Source organism: Acipenser ruthenus, chromosome 12 (genome assembly GCF_902713425.1).
Source record: "Acipenser ruthenus chromosome 12, fAciRut3.2 maternal haplotype, whole genome shotgun sequence".
NCBI lineage: Eukaryota > Metazoa > Chordata > Actinopteri > Acipenseriformes > Acipenseridae > Acipenser > Acipenser ruthenus.
This window is the reverse complement of record NC_081200.1, coordinates 19,858,449-19,880,144: the sequence shown is the minus strand read 5'-3', so window position 1 is coordinate 19,880,144 and position 21,696 is coordinate 19,858,449. Positions and strand designations below refer to the sequence as shown.

Below are 21,696 nucleotides of genomic sequence, written 5' to 3'. Positions count from 1 at the left end.
AACAAGCGCTGATAACAATGTTTATTCATGACGTTAGTGCAGTGGTGATCCGGTTTCGTGCTGGCCCTTGGCGACAGCTCCGGATCTGTGTTTAGCCGTCTAGTGATAACAAACACAGACAATTACTAAACAGACAAACAAACAAAACACTCACAAACTCCTTTCGTTAATTATTTTGGGCAATCTCCCGGTCCTTCCAGTTTCCTCATAGCGAAATCCAAGCGAAGGAAAAGATTTACAATTCTCCAGCCCCTTTTATGTGATTATGCATGGCCCCTTGGTAAACGATGGCAGCTGATTCTATTGCCTGCAGCTGCTACCTCGTTTACCTTCCAGGTCAATACATTCTCGCACTGGAGTCTCGTCTTTTTCCAGGCTGATTGACTTCCCGACCCAGGGAATGAACTGTCAGGACAACCTGTCCAAATCCTTTCCCTTTCGCTACTTCGTATCCTCACAGGTCAAGAGGGAGATTTACAACCAGAACTCATTATATTTCCGTCACAGTAAGGTAGGGCTCTTTTTTTTAGGCAGCCATTTGTCTCGGGAATCGCTGTAACACAAACATTACTGTGAACTGCGAGGTGATGCTGTAATCAGAGTGGGGATGGAGCTTCTGTAAGTTTTGGTTTTGGGGAAAAGAGCATCAAGTTTTTGCCATTCCTGAACCTAATGTAAAGTACAACATGTTTGCTATAGGAAGGAAATAGTGTTGGTTTTCATAAACACGTGATTTAAATGCATGTAAGGAGAATGCGTGCAAGTTTAAACAATTGGGTACACAGGGCAAAACACAGAATATATTGCAGGTATAATGTTTGGTTTCTAAAAGTGCAGAGTTAAAACAATGTTTTATTTTTAATGTGTCTGTTTATTAATGATTGTTTAGTTCGTGTTGAATTAAACAGGGAGATTGCATTCTCTTTGAATGGAAAACACTTAGTTTAATAAAGCACCGATGTTATCAGTATTAACTGGTTTTATTCTGATGTTGCTAGAGTTCACTACCATACACAAGTAGAGAAAAAAAAGTTGAATTGTTAGAGAGCATAAATGTAAAAATACAATTCAAATGGGGAAAAAAAAGGTCACATGATCGATATCAGAGTGATCTACAGGGATTTCAACTCTCTGCTGAGGCGTCAGAATCCAGTGACACAGGAAAGACAAAAGCAGTGTCACTCAGAGCTACGTGAGTGATGTGAAATGGGATGTTTGTGTAACAAGGGTAGCTTAAGTTAAATATATGGATGCTGACAGGTGGGGAAGCAGTACAGGACCTTCGTTGTAGACAGCATAATTTAATGCTGTATTGATAGTTACCAGCCTATCATTCTAATTCCAGGTCTGGTTTTCTTTACGACCCCGTAGCTAGCCGGAGGGTGCGAGATCTCACTTAGGGGATCTCGCGAGAATGTCAATGTAGAAGCTACGTGCAGTGTTTTCCTGTACTGTGCATTTATGAGAAGCCCTGTTAAACGTCCCTCCCGATGTGTTTTAATTGCAGGTGAGAACGTAATTTAGTATAGCGAAGGCATACTGAGGTGTTTTGGGGATGGGGATATTGTAATGTGTCATACCGCATTTGTGGCTGCGATTTGAAATATGTGTTCGGGATAATGACGGACGCACGGGGACTCGCAGACCAAATTGTAAACAAAGAAAACGTAATTTGTGACATGTTCCTTGAGTAAGAGGGTATAACGATGATTTATTAGTTAATACTGCTTGAAATTCTGTAACAATAGTCTAGTAGAGAGTTTGTATTTCACTTTATACTTTTGTTTCTGCGTGTTAAAAGTGAAAGTAAAGTGCATGGACAACGAGATCTCACTTAGGGGATCTCGCGAGAATGTTAATGTAGAAGCTACGTGCAGTGTTTTCCTGTACTGTGCATTTATGAGAAGCCCTGTTAAACGTCCCTCCCGATGTGTTTTAATTGCAGGAGGACAAAATAAAGAGCCATTGAACTGACCAGCAAGCTTGGGAGTATCGTGTTAAACCAAGCTACACACTTTCACACAACGCAGAGCATCTGAATGGGTGGAGCCAGGCCCAGGAGTACTGCATGATAGACAGTCTGTAAAGTAGCCACCACCCTGACTTGACAGTAGTTTATATTTAAAGGGGAATTTTAAAGTAGAATAGCCCCAGTTTGCTATACCTTGTTCAGCCAGTAGGTTAATATATATATATAACTCAGCCAGCTATATAATCGACCCTAAGTAAGGCTTACGTATTAGTGAACCCTGTTTACTGATATAGTCACGTTAATGAGTAGGGGTTACATTTGCACACATTTTATGATGTGTTTTGTTTATGTTGGTTACAATTAATATTTTACGGAGCTTCTTGCAGGAGAGGTGATGATAACTAGATTAATGTGATAACTGAAACATGAATAAATCATGAATGACATGGGATTATTGATGGTGCAAAGGTGAACTTGCAGGTATTGCAACTGTTTGTGTGAATAGAATACGGATACTTTATTGTGGGAGTTTAGTGTATAATGGAGTGGACTAAAATATTTCTAAACATTGTACAGAAAGGTCTTTGTGTGTTGTGTAGTGTGCAGATTTCTCTACCTTTGGACTGAAAGCAGCACATGGGAAAACAGCACATGGAAAAACAAAAAGGTGTGCTCATATAGAGATATATGGGTGGGGTTAAGCACAGAGTACTGAGCGAGGTTTGATGAGAGACTGATGGGATTTTTAGGACAGATGTTTTTAGGAGATCTAAAAAATCTGAAACAAACTATGGGATCTAGATGAGAACATTAAGCATTTTCGTGAATGGATATTTGTGTGAATTAAGTGTGCTTGTAGTGACGTCACAGAAAGACAGACTGAGTGATGTTTCTGCATTACATACTATTACACTTGAGGGGTTCAATGGTAAAGTATTTTGGGCAACAAAAATGCTGTTGTTGTAGTTTCAAATTGGCAATGATACATTTAAAGGGATATGGATGGGTTCCACTGGAGATGGTAGGAACATATTTGGTTGCAGTCTGAAATTGCGTATTTTGTCAGCAACCGAAAGAGGGGAGTGTAATATGCATTTTGTGATACATATTTTGAACAATTGTCTGGTGTGCTTACAAATGAAACCTGCCTCCACCATACTTCGCTGTAGGGATGGTGTGTCTTGAGGCATGGGCAGTGTTAGGTTTGCGCCACACATAGCGCTTTGAGTTTTGGCCAAAAAGCTCTATCTTGGTCTCATCTGACCACAAAACCTTTTCCCACATCGCAGCTGGGTCACTCTCATGCTTTCTGGCAAACTCCAGACGTGCTTTCAGATGGTACTTTTTGAGTAATGGCTTCTTTCTTGCCACCCTCTCATACAGGCCAGAGCTCTTGATATGGTTGACTGGTGCACCATTACTCCACTCCCAGCCACTGAACTCTGTAGCTCCTTCAAAGTGATTGTTGGCCTCTCTGTAGCTTCTCTCACAAGTCTCCTTCTTGTTTGAGCGCTGAGTTTTGAGGGACGGCCTTTTCTTGGCAGTGCCTGGGTGGTGTGATGCAGCTTCCACTTCCTGATTATTGATCCAACTGTGCTCACTGGGCTATCCAAACACTTGGATATTATTTTGTACCCTTTCCCTAATCTATGCATTTGTATTACTTTATCTCTAACTTCTGTGGAATGCTGTTTGGTCTTCATTTTCCTTCAGATTCACAGCCTGACCAATGATCCTTCAACAGTGGGGTTTTTATCCAGAAAATGTGACAGCAACTTTAATGGTTCACAGGTGAAGGCCAATGGTAAGGTAATTGTGTCCTCGTTAGGGCAATTTCTTTCATCAGTGTAAACTGGGAGCTTCCACAGCACAGGGGTTTAATACTTATGCAAGCAAGATATTTCAGTTTTTTATTTTTCTTAAAAATATTTCCCAACATAAAACCAATGTCACCTTACAATAATTGATTTTGAGTTTCAGTGTTTTAAAATAAAATATCAAACTGAACGAAATTTCAATGTACCATTTGTAATTCAGTAATATGAGAGAATTGGTCAGGGGTGTGAATAATTTTGCAAGGCACTGTGTATCTATATATATATGTTGGAGAAAAAATATGGAGGGTGTGATTGGACCAGGGTAATGAGAATGAATGAAAGAGAATATTGTTACAGCAGAAATGCTTCAATAGATTATGGAAAGGAAAAGTGGTGCTGTAGTAGCTGTTGGGAAACATATCTCTCTCTTGCTTATTTTGGGGTCCATAAGAACATTCCTTTGGTAAAGTTTGTGAAGAAAGGCACAATAAATGGTCTAGGTGGCTTGTGACTGATTGCTTCAATGTTCTGGGTACTGGGTTAGTGAACACAAGGTACAGTAGTACAGGGCTAGTCAGTATTACATTTTAGGAGAACTAGCTAACATGGTAAATACTTTGTCGCGAGGGTACAAAAGAAATTGTTCAGAATGCTGTGTATACAATACATGACACTCGGTGGTGGTTCTTGGAACTGCAATGAAATAATTCAGGAAAAGCATTGCCAATTGTAGTTTAATTTTTCAATGGGTGATGTTCTAATTTACATAAGATATTTGTTTGTGTTGAGACAAAGGGAGGATTTGCACTTTGTATGTTTCAATAGAGATCTTGCGAATTAATAATCATAATTATTATGATGAAACAGATCGTTGAAATAAAAGAAGTAAACATTTCTTCTCTCACACAGACTGCATCATGTAGGCAGACATCACAAGGTGAAGATGAAAAATCAAGGTTGAAATTAAATCAGATGTTATCAAAAGAATACTGCACTTGATTTTCTTCTAGGTGCTGAAATGAGGTTATTCTGATTTTGAAAATTGTTGTTCTGTTAAAGAACAAATGGACTATGAGATCACCTTTCATGGACATTAGTTTTTTTTTTTTTTAATAATGGAATATTTAAATGATATACTGTATTACTGAATATGTCTGGAGAGAATGAAGGGAAATGTATGTTAATTTTATTTGTAGCAGTGGGTTAGCAATAGAAATATTATGTAAAACGATTGCGTTTGTGGGTATTGTAAAGCATATCCCAAGATGTAATGGGGTTTGCATAATTATGGAGAAAAGGGATAATTGTTTACTAATGTTGCAGATAGATAGTAAAGCATTCATACACTATTTTAGTACTTATTCAATGTAGAGTGATCATTTTTGAAGTTAGTTTAAATCAATCTGATGTGAACATAAGGTTGATATGGTCTGGAATATGGATTCTGGAAAAATGTATTATTATATACACAAATGTGTGGTTAAAGAAAAGGGCTTGTAATCAGGAGGTCCCTGGTTCAAATCCCACCTCAGCCACTGACTCTGAGCAAGTCACTTAACCTCCTTGTGCTCCGTCTTTCGGGTGAGATGTATTTGTAAGTGACTCTGCAGCTGATGCATAGTTCACACACCCTAGTCTCTGTAAGTCGCCTTGGATAAAGGCATCTGCTAAATAAACAAATAATAATAAATACTGTTTTACTACAAATGTGAAAAATTGTAATGAAATCAAAATCTGTAATAACTTTAGAATGTCTATTTTTGTGTTACACCTTGTAGCAGGGCAGGAGCCCTGCACATGAAGAGTGGGTTTATGTGTATACATTGTAAATAGTATTGTGTAAATGTGTGTAATTGTTGTTATTAATTTATTGCAGTACCTGACGCTCCTGGGATAAACCGGCTGCTGTGTGTGATTGCCAGCTGTGGATAATCAGTGGGTAGGTGTGTTCCAGCATGGCATCAGGTATAAAGAGGTCCTGTTTGTTCACCTCGGGGCTGCTGCAAAGCCACGGACATTGAGCTGAAGATCGTCCACGCTACCCGAGCATAGAGAGCGAAATAAGTTGCAGAAATCCTCCGATAGCCGTGATGGTGAACCGGGATCGGAGCCAAAAGAAGCTGCCAAAACCGTCGACGGCCGGAGTCGGGGTTTGTGTTGATACATAAAGATTAGTTCGGGGATGGTAGATCCCCTTAAAGTATAGCGAGGTGAGCAAGCGGGACCTCCATGCATTAGGGAGCAGAGCACGCCGTTTTTACGGCACCTTTTATTTTATAGTTTTTTGTATTGTGTTTTATTTTGTTTTGTTTCGTACGCTGGCCGTTTGTACTCAGTGAGCTATCATGGTTGGTAGTTTCACGTGAGCTGTTCTGTGTGAGGGAGCCAGAGAGGGGAGCCAACTGAGACGTGGGTGAAAAGCCACAGAGGGAGGAGCTGGAGCCCCGAAAGCCGGAGGGGGAGGAGCTACCGTCCTCCAAGTCTAAAGTAGGAGAAGCTACTGTCCTCAAAGGCCAGAGTAGGAGTGAGTGGCTGCCTGCCTGTCTGAAGAGCCAGAGGAGGAGCTACAGTCCAAGAAGGAGTAGCTGCCGTCCCGAGGGCCAAACAAGGAGGAACTACTGTCCCGACAGCCGGAGGAGGAGGAGCTGCCATCCAACAGCCTAAGGAGGAGGTGCTGCCATCCCCAACAGTGAGGAAGAAGAGAAGCGACGGGTTTCTATGGTGGAGTCGTCGAGGAGACCAGATCCACCACAGCCCCGACCCTCGTGACAGCCTGGAGAGACAGCTGACAGGAGGAAAGAGACCCCATTGGGGCCGGCAAGGGTTAGCTACCCTTGTCGGCAGTATCCAGCTCTGTGTTTACAGGATGCTGGAGACACCCGCCCAAGGCTTCTAAGAAATTAAAGAGAAAAATACCCCTAGAGTCTGCGAGAACCGGGGCGGAAGATGACTCAATGTTGGACAACACGGTTAACAACTTAGGAATGGAAACAGTTATGAGTATGGAGAGTACTTTACAAAAGACTAGTTCAAGATCTGCAGTTAGCAAAGACATGGAACTCCAGGTTTGTGTCTGCGGCTGGAGCAAGGCGACAACGGTCAGGGGTTTGAAGATTCATCAAGAGAATGAAATGCTTGAGGGAGAAGGGACAAGGGCCTCACATTGATCAGTACTTCTTATGAAGTCAGTCAAGTCAGTCGAATGAAATCCAGCGTCAGGAAGCAAACCACAGGTCGCAGGATATCAGCACCCCTGTGTGACGAAGAGCGAATGAATCTGAATCAACAATCTCCCTCTCGACCGGTGAGGGCACTATACAGCAGGAACTGCGGGCTTCGTACTGAATGGTTGGGCAGTTCATTCCAGGGGCAGTCGGAAGCCAGCCATTCAGGAAGAGGGCAGCGTTACGGTACCTGGAGTCATCACCCTAGTTCGGTGAGCGAAGTTTCAGTCATGAATTGGAGGAGACATGATTGAACTAGCTATCAGAGGGGGCAGGGCTTAGGGTACTTTAGGGGGATGAGACGCCGTAATCTGTTCCTTTGTTGTGGTTAATGGGAGGAAACAAGGACGGGAAACGTGAATGAAGTGTTGTCCCATTGATAAAAGCCTGTATTTGTCTTTGCCAGATGGCTGATACAAAGCCGGGAGCTGCAGCGAGAAGCCAGCCCGGACCTGAATGCAAAAACCACTACCACTCAGAGCACCGCACCTGCACCAGAGCACACACCGTCTGGAGACGTGTTTATGTGTTTGTGTTACGTGTTTTGTGTTCAGATTATTATTTCGGGACTGCAACCACTTGTTTTGGCACTGGCAATACCCATTGCTGGGTAGAGCCAGCTTTATTATTTGAATCCAGTTTTCGCTGGCAATACCCATTGCTGGGTAGAGCCAGCTTTATTATTTGAAACCTTTGGTCAAGAAAATTAAAGGCTTGAACTGTGAACTTTGTGTTTGTCCTTTGTCTGGAGCACCTGAATCACCTGTACACCTGAGCACTGCAAACCACTTTGCCACAAGTGGTTTTAGAAGTGGGATCATGGACATGGCTGCATTAACCACGCTGCTACAGGCACTGGAGCACAGACGAGACGGAGGATAGACAGAGGGAGGAGAGATACACGGCGCTGATTGAGAGGGTCGGTCTCGGAAACGCACCCCAAACACCAGCAATACCCGTGATGGCGCCTCCTAAAGCATGGACGCAAAAGATGACTGCGGAGGATGACCCGGAGGTGTACTTGGTTGCCTTCGAGCGGTTGGCCACCACCGCATTATGGTTGAAGGAGTACTGGGCCAGCCGACTGGGTCCCTGTCTGATCGGGGAAGACCAGGCAGCGTACCAGGCTATGACCAAGGAGAAGGCTAGCCAGTACGACCTGGTCAAACAGGCCATCCTCCAACGCCTGAATATCACGGGGGAAACACACTGGATGCGGTTCCGGGAGTATCGGAGGCCACGGGAGACCAGCCCAGGGTGGTCGCCCAAAAACTCTGTGACCACATGGTGCACTGGCTCAACCGTGCAGAAAAGACATGTCACCCAAGGATGGATACAGCCCCACAATCCGACCACCTTGGAGGCCGTCGTCAAACTTGCGGAGGATTTTGAGGACTCTCAGGTCTCCGTAAAGACAGGACTACTGACCCCTCTCGTCACGCCAATCACCCACGGATCAGTGCCATCGTCTCTCCAGCTGGGAATCAGACCTTACCATGGAGACAGCGGTTGGCCCCCAGCTGGGGTAGATTTACTGCCCCCGACCTGCTGCAGTATCAGCAGCGTGACAGACAGCTAACCCCAGTCCCTTCTGCCCCGATTGTTTGTTTTAGGTACCATGAGCCTGGACACATCACCCACTTGTGCCCCGTGACAATGGAGTGCAAGGTGGTGACGTGCAACCTGGCATCTGAAGCAGGTAAGGAACAGGGAAATGGTCGGGAGGGGCCTTATATCATTGATGTGATGGTTGATAATGTGAGTACCCATGCTTTAGTGGGCTCAGGGTGTGCACAGACCTTAATTCAAACGTCTCTCTTAGGCGGTATGTCGTGGCAGCCACAAGGCAAGGTGGCGATCTCCTGCATCCATGTAGACACAGCGACATATCCCACCCTAAAAGCATACGTGTCGATAGGTCAGACACAGCGCCACCTCACAGTGGGGGTGGTGGAAAGGCTGCCGCACCCCGTTCTGGGCCGGGACTGGCCACAGTATCGGCAATTAATCCAAAAGGCAGTCCTGACCGCACACGTAAATGTGCCAGACAGAGCAGGGGAAACGATTGGTGAGATTTTCCCCCTGCAAGCCGACCTGTTTAATTCTCTTTTTTGTCCTAGGAAAACAAAGAAAGAGAGACGGATCGAAAAAGGGGAAGGTGCATCTCTGAAACGAGGCTGGGGACTGGTGGGAGAGAGTGCGGATGGTATCAAACGCCACTCACGGGGAGTTGGTACGCAGTGTGACCGAGAGGGCGAGATTACTGGGCCATCCAGGACAGATGTTACTCCAGCCCCTCTCAATGTACCGGACATGTGGGGCTCAAGCGCGGACCTAGTGTGGGACCAGAAAAACGACCCCACACTGGTGCACGCTTGGGGACAGGTCCGGTCTATTGAAGGTAAGGATGTTGAAGGTGCTGGGGCGCTGGTATATCCGCACTTCATTATCAAGGGGCAAGTACTGTATAGGGTAAACCTTGCCACGGGCACAGGACAGCCTATAACACAATTGATGGTTCTCCTGTTGTGTCGGCCCGAGGTCATGAGGCTGGCGCATGACATCCCCTTTGCAGGACACTTGGGAGCCAAAAAGACGAGGGAACGCATATTGGCTCAATTTTATTGGGTAGGGCTTCATAATGAAGTGTCGAAATATGTAGCCACCTGCCCAGACTGCCAGCGAGTAGCACCGGGTTGAGTGCACCCGCTCCTTTGGTCCCACTGCCAATTATTTCCACTCCCTTTGAACGCATTGCAATGGACATAGTCGGCCCTTTGCTACCTTCTGACTCCGGGTATATGTATATATTAGCAGTGGTGGATTATGCAACGCGATAACCGGAGGCAGTTCCATTGAGGTCCACTCAATAGCCAAAGAACTAGTACATGTCGAGAGTAGTATCCCCAAAGAGATACTGACTAACCATGGGACTAACTTTCTGTCTCGAACGCTACAGCAGGTATATAAAATGTTAAAAGTACATCCCATCCGGACATCTGTTTATCATCCACAGTCAGACGGTTTGGTGAAACGTTTTAATCAAACATTAAAGCAGATGCTGAAACGATTTGTGAATCAAGAGCAGAAACATTGGGCATCGCTCCTTCCCTACCTCCTTTTTGCAGTGAGAGAGGTGCCGCAGAGCTCAACACGGTTCTCCCCCTTTAAGCTCTTGTTCGGCCGACAACCTCACGGCATCCTTGATCTGTTGAGAGGAGTGGGAAGAGCATAAAGGCTCGTCCAAAAATGTAGTGCAGCATGTGCTCCTACTCCGTGATCGCCTGGATTTGGTCGATCGTTTGGCCCAGGACAATCTAAAATCGGCTCAGCACCGCCAACAGCAGCATTACAACAAAAATGCACAAATTCAGACCTTTCGGCCAGGGGACAAGTTAATGCTGCTTCTTCCTACGTCGGAATCCAAACTGTATGCCAAATGACAGGGGCCATATGAGGTGATTCTGGCTATAGGGAAAGTGAATTATGAAATTCGGCAGCCCGATCGCCGTAATGAACAGGAAATTTACCATATAAATTTATTAAAGCCCTGGCAGGCAAGGGAGGCCTTATTTATAGCCCCAGGTGAGTTAGAGGATGATTTTGGACCCTGTATAGAGGCCCCTAGCATACAGAACATTCAGATGGGGGAACAGTTACTCCCAGATCAGCAGAGAGGTCTGTGCAGGTTAATTGAGAAGTTCAGGGATGTTTTTTTCTGATGTGCCCGGCAGAACTAATTTTGTTGAATATGACATTATCTCTCCACCAGGTGTCACGGTTCAGGAGAGACCTTACTGGATCCCGGAAAGTCGACGAGGTGGCGTTCGCAAAGAGGTGCGGGTGATGCTCGAACTTGGGGTGATTGAGCCTTCCAGGAGTGAGTGGTGCAGTCCAATTGTGATAGTCGCCAAAAAGGACGGCACCAACCGCTTCTGCGTTGATTTCCGCAAGGTAAATGCTATTACCAAGTTCGATGCATATCCCATGCCTCGGGTCGATGAGCTTCTAGACAAACTGGGAATGGTGATGTTCATTTAGACTTTGGACCCGAAAAAGGGATACTGGCAGATCCCATTAACCCGCAGATCATGTGAGAACTGCATTTTCTACCCCTGATGGTCTGTTTCATTTCACAACCATTCCGTTTGGGCTACATGGTGCGCCCGCTGCCTTTCACGCCCACATCATGAATATGCAGCAGCGTATATTGATGATGTGGTGATTTACAGCTCCACCTGGCAAGAGCATTTGGCTAGGGTCGCAGCCGTCTTGCCGTCTCTGAGGGTAGCCCGGCTGACAGCCAACTTGGGTAAATGTGCATTTGCCAAAGAAGAAACCCAACATTTAGGATTTGTTATGGGACATGGGAAGGTGAAACCCATCACCACCAAAGTCCAGGCTTTGATGGACGCATCAATCCCGAGAACCAAGTCCCAGGTGAGGTCGCTCTTGGTGTTGGCCGGTTATTACCACCGATTCATCCCCGAGTATGCCACAGTGGTCAACCCTCTAGTGAACCTCACTAAAAAGAGCGCACCAAATTTAATTAAATGGACAGGGGAATGTCAGGGGGCATTTGATACCATTAAGCAACGACTGCCGAGCCCCTGCCTTGATCACACCAGATTTTGATAAGAACATAAGAAAGTTTACAAACGAGAGGAGGCCATTCAGCCCATCTTGCTCGTTTGGTTGTTAGTAGCTTATTGATCCCAGAATCTCATCAAGCAGCTTCTTGAAGGATCCCAGGGAGTCAGCTTCAACAACATTACTGGGGAGTTGGTTCCAGACCCTCACAATTCTCTGTGAAAAAAAGTGCCTCCTATTTTCTGTTCTGAATGCCCCTTTATCTAATCTCCATTTGTGACCCCTGGTCCTTGTTTCTTTTTTCAGGTCAAAGTAGTCCCCTGGGTTGACATTGTCTATACCTTTTAGGATTTTGAATGTTTGAATCAGATTGCCGCGTAGTAATCTTTGTTCAAGATTGAATAGATTCAATTCTTTTAGCCTGTCTGCAAACGACATGCCTTTTAAACCCGGGATAATTCTGGTTGCTCTTCTTTGCACTCTTTCTAGAGCAGCTTCCATGTATTTCATGACTGGGAAAGATCATCAAAATTCGGATTACTTTTCCCGGGAGGGGGGTGAAATGGGTAAGGTAGATTCAGCCAAGTGTTCCTTCAGCTCCACTCTGAGCGGTGGGATATGTGATGAAGAGCGAATGAATACAAATCAACAATCTCCCTCTCAACCGGTGAGGGCACTGTACAACAGGAACTGCGGGCTTCGTACTGAATGGTTGGGCAGTTCATTCCAGGGGCAGTCGGAAGTCAGCCATTCAGGAAGAGGGCAGCGTTACGGTACCTGGAGTCATCACCCTAGTACGGTGAGCGAAGTTTCAGTCATGAATTGGAGGAGACATGATTGAACCATCTGTTCCTTTGTTGTGGTTAATGGGAGGAAACAAGGACAGGAAACGTGAATGAAGTGTTGTCCCATTGATAAAAGCCTGTATTTGTCTTTGCCAGATGGCTGATACAAAGCCGGGAGCTGCAGCGAGAAGCCAGCCCGGACCTGAACGCAAAAACCACCACCACTCAGAGCACCGCACCTGCACCAGAGCACACACCGTCTGGAGACATGTTTATGTGTTTGTGTTACGTGTTTTGTGTTCGGATTATTATTTCGGGACTGCAACCACTTGTTTTGGCACTGGCAATACCCATTGCTGGGTAGAGCCAGCTTTATTATTTGAATCCAGTTTTCGCTGGCAATACCCATTGCTGGGTAGAGCCAGCTTTTATTATTTGAAACCTTTGGTCAAGGAAATTAAAGACTTGAACTGTGAACTTTGTGTTTGTCCTTTGTCTGGAGCACCTGAATCACCTGTACACCTGAGCACTGCAAACCACTTTACCACACCCTGTCACAGAAGTGAGGAGGACTTGCATGGACACAGTTAGTGATGAACCTAATGATCCTTGTGAACCCGGTCAGACAAACCAACATAAGAGAGAAAAGAACCTCAACGGGCACAAGCCTGGAGTTAAATGGCCAAGAGCTTGTGAGAAAACTGCATGGGACACAGTAAACACAGATCTCTGCTTTGCATTGGAAAGGTTAATTGGAACAGTTGAAAAGAAGCTGGATAAATTTGGGGACATCATCTACACATATGGAAGCGAGAGGTTTGGAGTTGAAAAAACGAAGGAAAAAGTACAAACTATTCCTGGAAAGTCTAGACGGCAGCAGGAGATTGGACGCTTAGTTACAGAATGGAGACAGCTGAGGAAGCAATGGAGAAGAGCAGAACAAAGTCAGAAGAAGGGAATCAGTCTCTTACAAAGGGTCATAAAAGATAAGCTTGCAACATTGCGCAGAGCTGAGCGCCTACTGAAACGTTACAAAAGAAGGAGCGTGCGAGAACTAACTTTTATAAAGACCCATTCAAATTTGCAAAGAAGTTATTCACCAGTGAGAAGAATGGCACACTAAAAACATCTAAGTTTGAGCTGGAGAGATATTTGGAGGAAACATACAGATTCAAAAAGGCAGGAGCCTATGTTAATTCCTTCAGACATCCCACCTATCAATCCACCAGAATACCAAATGGAGGACTGTGCACCTAAGTAGAAAGAAGCAGAGCGAGCTGTGGAAAAAGCAAGGGCTTTATCATCTCCCGGGCCTAATGGAGTTCCATACAGAGCGTACAAGAGTGCTTCAGAAGTACTACGAATCCTGTGGAAATTGATGAAAGTGGCATGGGAAAAACAGTTTGTACCAAGAGCATGGCGCCGAGCAGGTGGAGTCTTTATACCTAAAGAAAAAGATTCTACAAGCATCAGTCAGTTTCGCCCTATTTCCCTATTAAACGTAGAAGGCAAGATTTTCTTCAGCATTATTGCTCAGAGATTGTCAACTTACCTATTAAAGAACTGCTTCATTGACACTTCAATACAAAAAGCGGGCATTCCAGGTTTCCCAGGATGCTTAGAACACATCAATGTGATCTGGCAACAAATTCAATCAGTTAAAAAGGAGAGGAAGGTTCTCCATGTGACATTCCTGGATTTGGCTAATGCATATGGTTCAGTGCCACATGAACATCTTTGGGCAGCATTTGATTTTTTCAGTGTACTGATGACAACAAAAAATTTAGTGAAAGCCTACTTTGGAGATTTACAATTTAGTTTTTCAACTTCAGAATTCAGCACTACATGGCAATGCCTAGAAGTTGGAATAATGGCAGGATGCACCATTTCTCCACTGGCTTTTAGCATGGCAATGGAAGTAATCATTAGGGCATCAAAATGGGTAGTGGGAGGAGAGCGCTTGGCTTCTGGAATGCGACTACCACCAATTCGAGCATGGATGACATGACAATGATGACTACAACAGTAGCCTGCACTAATCGGTTATTGGGCAAATTAACCAATAACATTGAATGGGCACGAATGCAATTCAAGCCCACTAAATCAAGGAGCATCTCTATAATTAAAGGTAAAGTAGTAGATAAAATGTTCTTCATTAATGGTGAGGCAATACCAACACTGTCTGAGAAGCCAGTGAAGAGTCTTGGGAGATGGTACGATGGGGGTCTAAAGAACACAGTTCGTGTGGGAGAAGTTAGACAACAAGCAGTGGAAGGGTTGAAGAGCATAGACAGCAGCGCTTTACCAGGCAAACTAAAACTCTGGTGCTTTCAGTTTGGTCTACTGCCGAGGTTGCTGTGGCCACTGACTGTGTACAAGGTTTCTTTGACAACAGTAGAGAAGCTGGAAGCTTTAATCAGTTCATACATCAGGAAATGGTTGGGAGTTCCACGCTGCCTCAGCAGAGTGGGACTTTATGGTAAAGGAATACTGCAGCTACCAGTCTCCGCTCTAACCGAGGAGTTTAAGTGTGCCTAGGTCAGACTGGAAATGACTAGTAGAGTCACGCAACAAATGCTAAGGGAGGCAGCACCTGTGTTGAAAACTGGAAAAAAGTGGGTGGCAAAAAAAGCTGTGGAGGATGCAAAGGCTGCCCTTCGAATTAGTGATATCATGGGGCAAGTTCAGCATGGAAGAGGGGGTCTTGGTCTCAGTTCAGCTCCTCCTACATGGCACAAGGCAGCTCCAGCTGAACAGAGGAAGCTGGTAGTCAATGAGGTGCAAAATCAGGAGGAGAGGATGAGGTGCATAAAGGCCATTTCCAAGGCCAAGTAGGGAGAATGGATGAGATGGGAGAGTGTGGAACAGCCCAAGATTGGCTGACAAGACCTATGGTTAATGGAACACAGCAGGATCAGTTTCCTCATCATGTCAACATATGATGTTCTCCCATCACCACAGAACCTAAACCTCTGGGTAGGAGAGGATCCCTCATGTCCTTTGTGTTCATTACCTGCAACATTAAGACACATTTTGACAGGATGTAAGGTGGCTCTTAGCCAAGGACGGTTTACTTGGCGCCATGACCAGGTGCTGCGATGTTTGGCCTTAGCATTGGAAGACAAGCGTAACATGACCAATAAGTTGGTTGGTGTGATAGGGGAGACCTGTGCTGGCTATCAGGTGCATGCATGATTCTGCGGGGGGGGCCCTATGGGATCCATCTGCCAATCATGGTAATGACACAGAGAGTTTGGGTGAGGGTGTGTCATGTCTCTCTCTCTCTCTCTCTGAGTGGTCGGGAGGTGGGTCTTGGGGGGGTCAATCGACCAATAAAAGTGACGCTTTGCTGTTCATTCTGGCTTGCCCTTGTAGGAGAAACGACAGCAGGAGCGGGATTCGAAAATCTGAAGTAAACAAACCAGAAGACGAACGTCATTGTCTGAAGCGAGAGCATTTTCTGGAGCAAAGCATAACTGAAACCCAAGCCGCTGTATATAACATCTTAAATACTGTAAAACAAGAAAATTTCACGAGCGAGAAATGTTTGCTAATTTCGCGTTTACTAAAAATCTGCAAAATTAATGTGCCGTAAATATATTATTCATACATGTGCCGTACATTAAAAGAAAAAGAAGCGCAAACATTTATTGCAGCAAAAATGGATCTTGAATGACCTTGAAGGCCATTAGTGAAATTAAGTTGCCGCAAAAACATTTTACAGTAGTAGTACACCATTGGAATGCTGCCATAAAATGTAGGGTTTCCTAAACTAGTCTGCAAAATGCAAACTCTGTTTCCATTGTTTTTGTCCAAGCCCTGTCAATTCTTCATTCTGCAGGAGCTTCTTTGTGTTGGTAGGAGATCAGCACAGTAGAAGCACATCCCACCAATACGGATCATAAAGTAACTAGTGAACATGAGGGATGTGTATATTCCTGGCTTGATCTCTACATGAGTATTGCATCATTCTTACACTTCATTATGTACGATATATACAGTATACGCTCCAGTGAAACAGCAGATCAAATCCATCATATGATCCCTTCATCATCTCCCAGTCCTGCCACTGCTTCATTACATAAGGCAAAGACAAGATGAACACAAAAGCTAAAAGCCGGAACCTATACAAACAGGAATATTTATGCGGACTTTGATGTCTGTTCCAGACAAAGCTTTTCAAACTCAGTGGGGCAAGACTGTAATGCATACAAATGAAATTGAATAAACAGGCACACATTTGCCAAGGCTTATTAGACAGGAGAATTTACAGGGGTGATATGTAAAGCTGTAGCTTGTTTTAAACTTACTTATGCTGTCCATCAACCCCCAAGCTGTGCTTTACATTATAAATCGTCAGGACATCTCTAACCAATCAGGTTTCTCAGCTCGCTCACATTCTAATTGTGCACCATAAAAGAGAGAGAACCTAGAGAGACAGAGGGTTATCGTTGAGACGCTGGTGGTGCCTAAGATTTATTTATACGGTTTAAAATGACATTACGGTAACCCTCTGCTATAGTAAGAGAAACGGTAAACCTAGCATGCTATGACACGAAACATGTAATCACTGTGACCTGTCCAACCTGATATTAGGTTCAGGTCGTAATAAAGTGGCCAGGCAGCGAATGTATTGTCAGTGAAAGTTAATTATGGATAGATTGTATATTTAATTAACAACTAGTACATTCAGACAGATAATGTTTACTTAGCTAAAACTACATGGTTTCCATATTTATGTGCAGCACCTAAATGTGTCTGACATAGAAACATTATCTTTTAGTTTCAGGTTTGGGTTGGTGATACAAATCAGAACTGTAAATCCCATCTTTACGAATCCCTCCTAGCACAAGATGTTGACATCATGTATTTGAATATGAATCAGTGTTTCCTAAGATTCCTACACATTTCTTTTTGATGTATTATCTTGGATACTTTATCATATTTCTGCAAACTGTCTATAGCAGGGGTTCCCAAAGTTTTGGTGATGGAGGGCCAATTTCTAGAGGTTGCATGGGATGGGGGGCCGCACAAGAATATGTACCACTCATGAAACTGAAATATGTCCCAAATCATACCTTTTTTATTTCCTATACATTTTTGTATTCAAATTAGGAATGTATATTACTACCACTGCAACACCAGCAGCTTTGAAATGTATTTGTATTTTATCCTGTGTCTTGGTGACACAACAGGCTTAGGTTTGAGCACCAGTATCATGCTGTCACATCTTACATTGTCCTGATCACAACAATTAAAGAAGATAATACCAAAATAAAAACTCTTCAAACTATACCAATTAAATTCTTTTGTGGGTTATTCTTCAGTAGTGAGGCAGAATGCAACTAACCACTTCACTAAGAGCTGAATGTATGTACAGTGAACTCTGCTTAATTAGAATCTCTGGGGACCATACAAATAGTGCAAAGTTTGAATGAAACAAATTATGTAAATTGCCCCATGGTGTGGACATTTAGAGCTATTTCCATAGTAAATGTGCAGAAATAAAACACAGACGTTACTGCATTTTACCTTGATGTTTTTATGTATTTTTTCTTTCTGAATACAATGAAATAATCACACATTTATATTTAAAGTGCAGCATTAGTTATTCATAAATTCTCTGCCATTACATTGGCGCTTTTCATGCAGTTACATACGATTGCTACTTAACATCCTACTAGCTACTGTACTGTAGCCTAACTGTAGTCTTATTCAGAAACATTGTACAAAAAAGTAATGTAACAGTAATAAGTTTAAACTGCAGCCGGGTACTGTTACTACAGTAGTACTTTCCCCAACAAAAGATCCAAGTTGAACACCAAAACTACAATACTGTACAAAGAGCATTTTCCCGATGTAGTTGAAGCTGAATACAGTTTTGCTCTTAAAATAATAAAATAAAATCTACAACAGAAAAAGTGCCTGTATACTGAACCGTAACGTTTCTCGCAGTCACTATGTTAACATTACAGAAGCTAGCTAGCTACTTCAGCTGCATATAGTAATCTAACGTTGTCTGGATGGTACCTTCACGTCTTGATATCACAGTCATTGAGCATCTCCCCCTGTGGAAAGCGATAGGAGAAGACAAAATAATAATTTAAAAAAAGTAGAAGTGCTGTCATAACATGTGGAGGGATTCGGCCGACAGCAAAACACAGAACACAAATAAAGTTCTTAAGCTTTTTTTTTTTTTTTTTAAACGAAGAATGCCTCAAGCCTTTCCAAATTACATACAATTATGTTGACCTACTCATTATATAGCCTACTGAAAAGTTTCACTCAGGTACGTTAGTTGTATATTATTATTATTATTATTATTATTATTATTATTATTATTATTATTATTATTATTATTATTATTATTACTAATAATAATCATAATAATGGATCAACTTACCTACTGTCCGCTCGCGTGAGATTTGTGGTGCTGACTTCTCCCGGCCACAATCTCTGACAACCTGGGCTCCAATCCCGTTGTCGCAATGCGAAGGACTGAATGTAGGTGGTCATTGGTCAGTCTGGATCTCAATTTGGATTTGTTGATGTTCATGGTGGAGAAGGTTTTCTCACAAGTGTACGTGCTTCCAAATAGAGAAGTCATTCGAAAGGCATGCTGGCGAAGTGCAGGGAAAGTTGTTGGCAAGAGGCTTTGGTAGAACTGTATCAGGCTTTGCTCCTGAAATGTAGTTTTTGCCTCTGAACTCTCCTGTAAATCAATTAGTTCAAATTGCATTTCTGTCGGAGCGCCTTCAGGGGCACATTTGAAAGGATCCTGAAAAATGTCAAAAGCCTGCTCATGGCTCCTGAAGTCTGAGAAGCGGCAGCGAAATTCAGCCTGCAATTTTTCCATGATCTGATTGTTTTTGTCTGAGCGTAGGTGATCCAAAACCTTTTCATCCTCTTCCAAGAGCTCTTTGCAGGCTGGGAAATGGGCTAAATTGCCTTCCTTCAATTGCTCCTGCAACAGTTGGAGTTTTCTCTCAAAAGACTTGACGCTGTCAAATAGAGAAGAAATTAGCTTCCCATGACCTTGTAGCTTCAGGTTCAGATCGTTGAGTGGAGAGGTAAGATCTGTCAGGAACGCCAGATCACAAATCCATTCAATGTCACTTAGCTGTGGCAAATCCTGCCCTTTCTGGTGCATGAAATCTGCGATTTCTTTTCTCAACAGAAAAAAATGCTTCAGAGTGGCCCCTCTGCTTAGCCACCTGACAGCTGTGAAGTAGATCACGTCCCCAAATTCAGCCTCTGATTGTTCCAAAAAGGCCTTAAATTGGCGGTGATTCAGACCTCTGGATTTAATTAAATTAACTGTCTTGATAATGATGTCCATGACGTGCCCCATCCCGAGTACGTGTGCAGCAATAGCTTCTTGGTGAATTATACAATGATAGTGAATTATGTTTACATCCCCGTCTTCCAAAACTTTCTTGCTTATAAGCGGCACAGCACCCGCCTTACCCCCCATCATTGCTGGTGCTCCATCTGTTGTGACACTAACCAGGGATGACAACTTTAAGTTGTGTGAATCACAAGCACGATACACAGCATCACATATGTCAACCCCTCTTGTTCGATCCTTGAGGCTCTCGAGACTGAGTAGGTCTTCTGATATTTTGAAGTTTTCCGAGACACTCAGAATGAAAATGAGTAATTGTGCTGTGTCGCCGATGTCTGTGCTCTCGTCCAGTGCTATGGAAAAAGCACCCAGCTTCTCAGTGCGCTCAATCAGTTGCCTTTTTAGATCGCTGCCAATGTCTTCTATACGGCGTGTGACTGTCATTTTTGACTAGCTGATATCTTGAAATGCAGCCTTTTGCTCTGGCATACAATCTCAGCCACCTTCACCATACAGTGTTTAATGAACTTGTCGTCACTAAATGGCTTGCTTCTCTTTGCGATTTCGTGAGCTGCCACATAGCTAGCTCGTGTTGCAGCTTCACTTGCTTTACTTACATTTTGCATTGTTGAGCTGATAGTTCTCTTCGTAGCTGTTCAAGTTCTTTCTTTCACTGATCGCCCACAAGACTACTGTAAGAGCCGTGATTTGTTTCATAATGAAGTTTCACATTGTACTCTTTTATAGCAGATATCTACTGTTTACAAATCAAGCACAGTGCTTTTTCACCATTTCTGATAACGAAGTAGGAACTACTCCATTTTTCTTGACAAGTCCTCCTCTCCTCAACGATGGAATGCTTTTTCTAGGAGGTTCCATTTTTTTTTCCTTCAGCGCGGCAAATCTACTGTGCGCTATAGGCAACGTTATTTTTTTTAAAGGGACAGTGCACATATAACGACTGTAACAACTTAATTAGTAAAATTGGCTTGAGAGGGTCCAGATTTGATCCATAACATGTTAAAAATGTATGTTAGGTAACTTTATGAACTTTGATTGCTGAGTATTATTAATTTCCCCCAAGTTACATGCGCAATTTTTTACAGAAAATTTTCAGAAAATGGTCAGAAATGGGGGTGGGCTTTGGAGGGCCGCACCAAACGTCCTCGCGGGCCGCACTTTGGGAACCCCTGGTCTATAGTATTATAACGTTGCTGGATACTTTCTATAATAAATGACAAAACTGAAGCTGAATAAGCCAAAGCAATCCCATTATTCATGGTTTTAATATCTCATTCCAGTTTTCTTTGGTCCTGATTATCTGCTTTATTGTTTTACATAATACAGCCACTCTAAACACTCTCTCCAATACTGTTAGTTTTGCCAGAGGCCCGCATTTCTTCCATACATATTTAATGGGCAGTTAGATTTGAAAAACCACTTGAAGGTGAGTGCTACACAGAAGCACACTCATTTGATTACACCCAGAGCAGAGAAATAATTTCAATGGGAACCTGTCATTTTTCTCTGCATTGTTTAAGTCAGGTATAAACAACGATAAGTGTTGAATCGGTAAAAATAATTCACTATTTCGAGTACCAACTTTGAGTTGTTGGTAACTGGATTTGTTTTTTCTCTTTTGTTAGGCATAGTTCAGACAGTTAAAATGTTGTCATGAGTTCTTCTGAGTTTGAGTTTGAAATACCACTTACAAAGTGTCTGTTGTAAGTGAAGATAATAGTGAGGACTATGTTTTAAATGTAGCATTAGAAAAATAAAAACGCAAAAAATAAAGGAAAGTGAGCCAGGAACAAAGATTACTGTTTGTTTTGCCAAACCTAAAACAGATTATTTTTTGAGGAGTGTTCTGGCAAAATGTAAGTGAGTTGTAAGCTTGTTTGACATTATGTTTACATTATGTTAATGAATAATTGTATATATGAAATGCTAAACTGAAATCGCA

The 21,696-nt window shown here is 43.2% G+C and overlaps 1 protein-coding gene across 28 annotated transcripts; it reads left to right on the top strand.

Moving 5' to 3' along the window:
• Positions 1-360: 360 nt before the first annotated feature.
• Positions 361-20,641, top strand: LOC117417040 (uncharacterized). Of its 28 annotated transcripts, none has more exons than XM_059034673.1 (5): positions 1,107-3,776; positions 5,666-5,728; positions 8,627-9,414; positions 10,786-10,967; positions 12,545-15,757. In XM_059034673.1, the coding sequence occupies exons 3-5, from the start codon at positions 8,670-8,672 to the stop codon at positions 12,977-12,979; spliced, it is 1,362 nt and encodes a 453-aa protein (XP_058890656.1). In that variant the 5' UTR covers positions 1,107-3,776; positions 5,666-5,728; positions 8,627-8,669; the 3' UTR covers positions 12,980-15,757. The 28 variants fall into 28 exon arrangements, 15 of the variants coding, with proteins under 15 accessions (XP_058890651.1, XP_058890657.1, XP_033884604.1 ...); XM_059034670.1 differs by having other exon boundaries at positions 7,420-9,414; XM_059034671.1 differs by having other exon boundaries at positions 1,107-3,781; positions 7,420-9,414.
• Positions 20,642-21,696: the final 1,055 nt, after the last annotated feature.

Bases quoted from the DNA above. Each gene is read 5' to 3' on its own strand.
- LOC117417040 (XM_059034668.1), top strand. From the start codon at position 8,670: ATGGAGTGCAAGGTGGTGACGTGCAACCTGGCATCTGAAGCAGGTAAG. The intron at 9,415-10,785 runs GTAAGGATGTTG...TCTCTCCACCAG, and splicing joins ACAGGTCCGGTCTATTGAAG to GTGTCACGGTTCAGGAGAGA. The intron at 10,968-12,544 runs GTAAATGCTATT...TGTCTTTGCCAG, and splicing joins TCTGCGTTGATTTCCGCAAG to ATGGCTGATACAAAGCCGGG.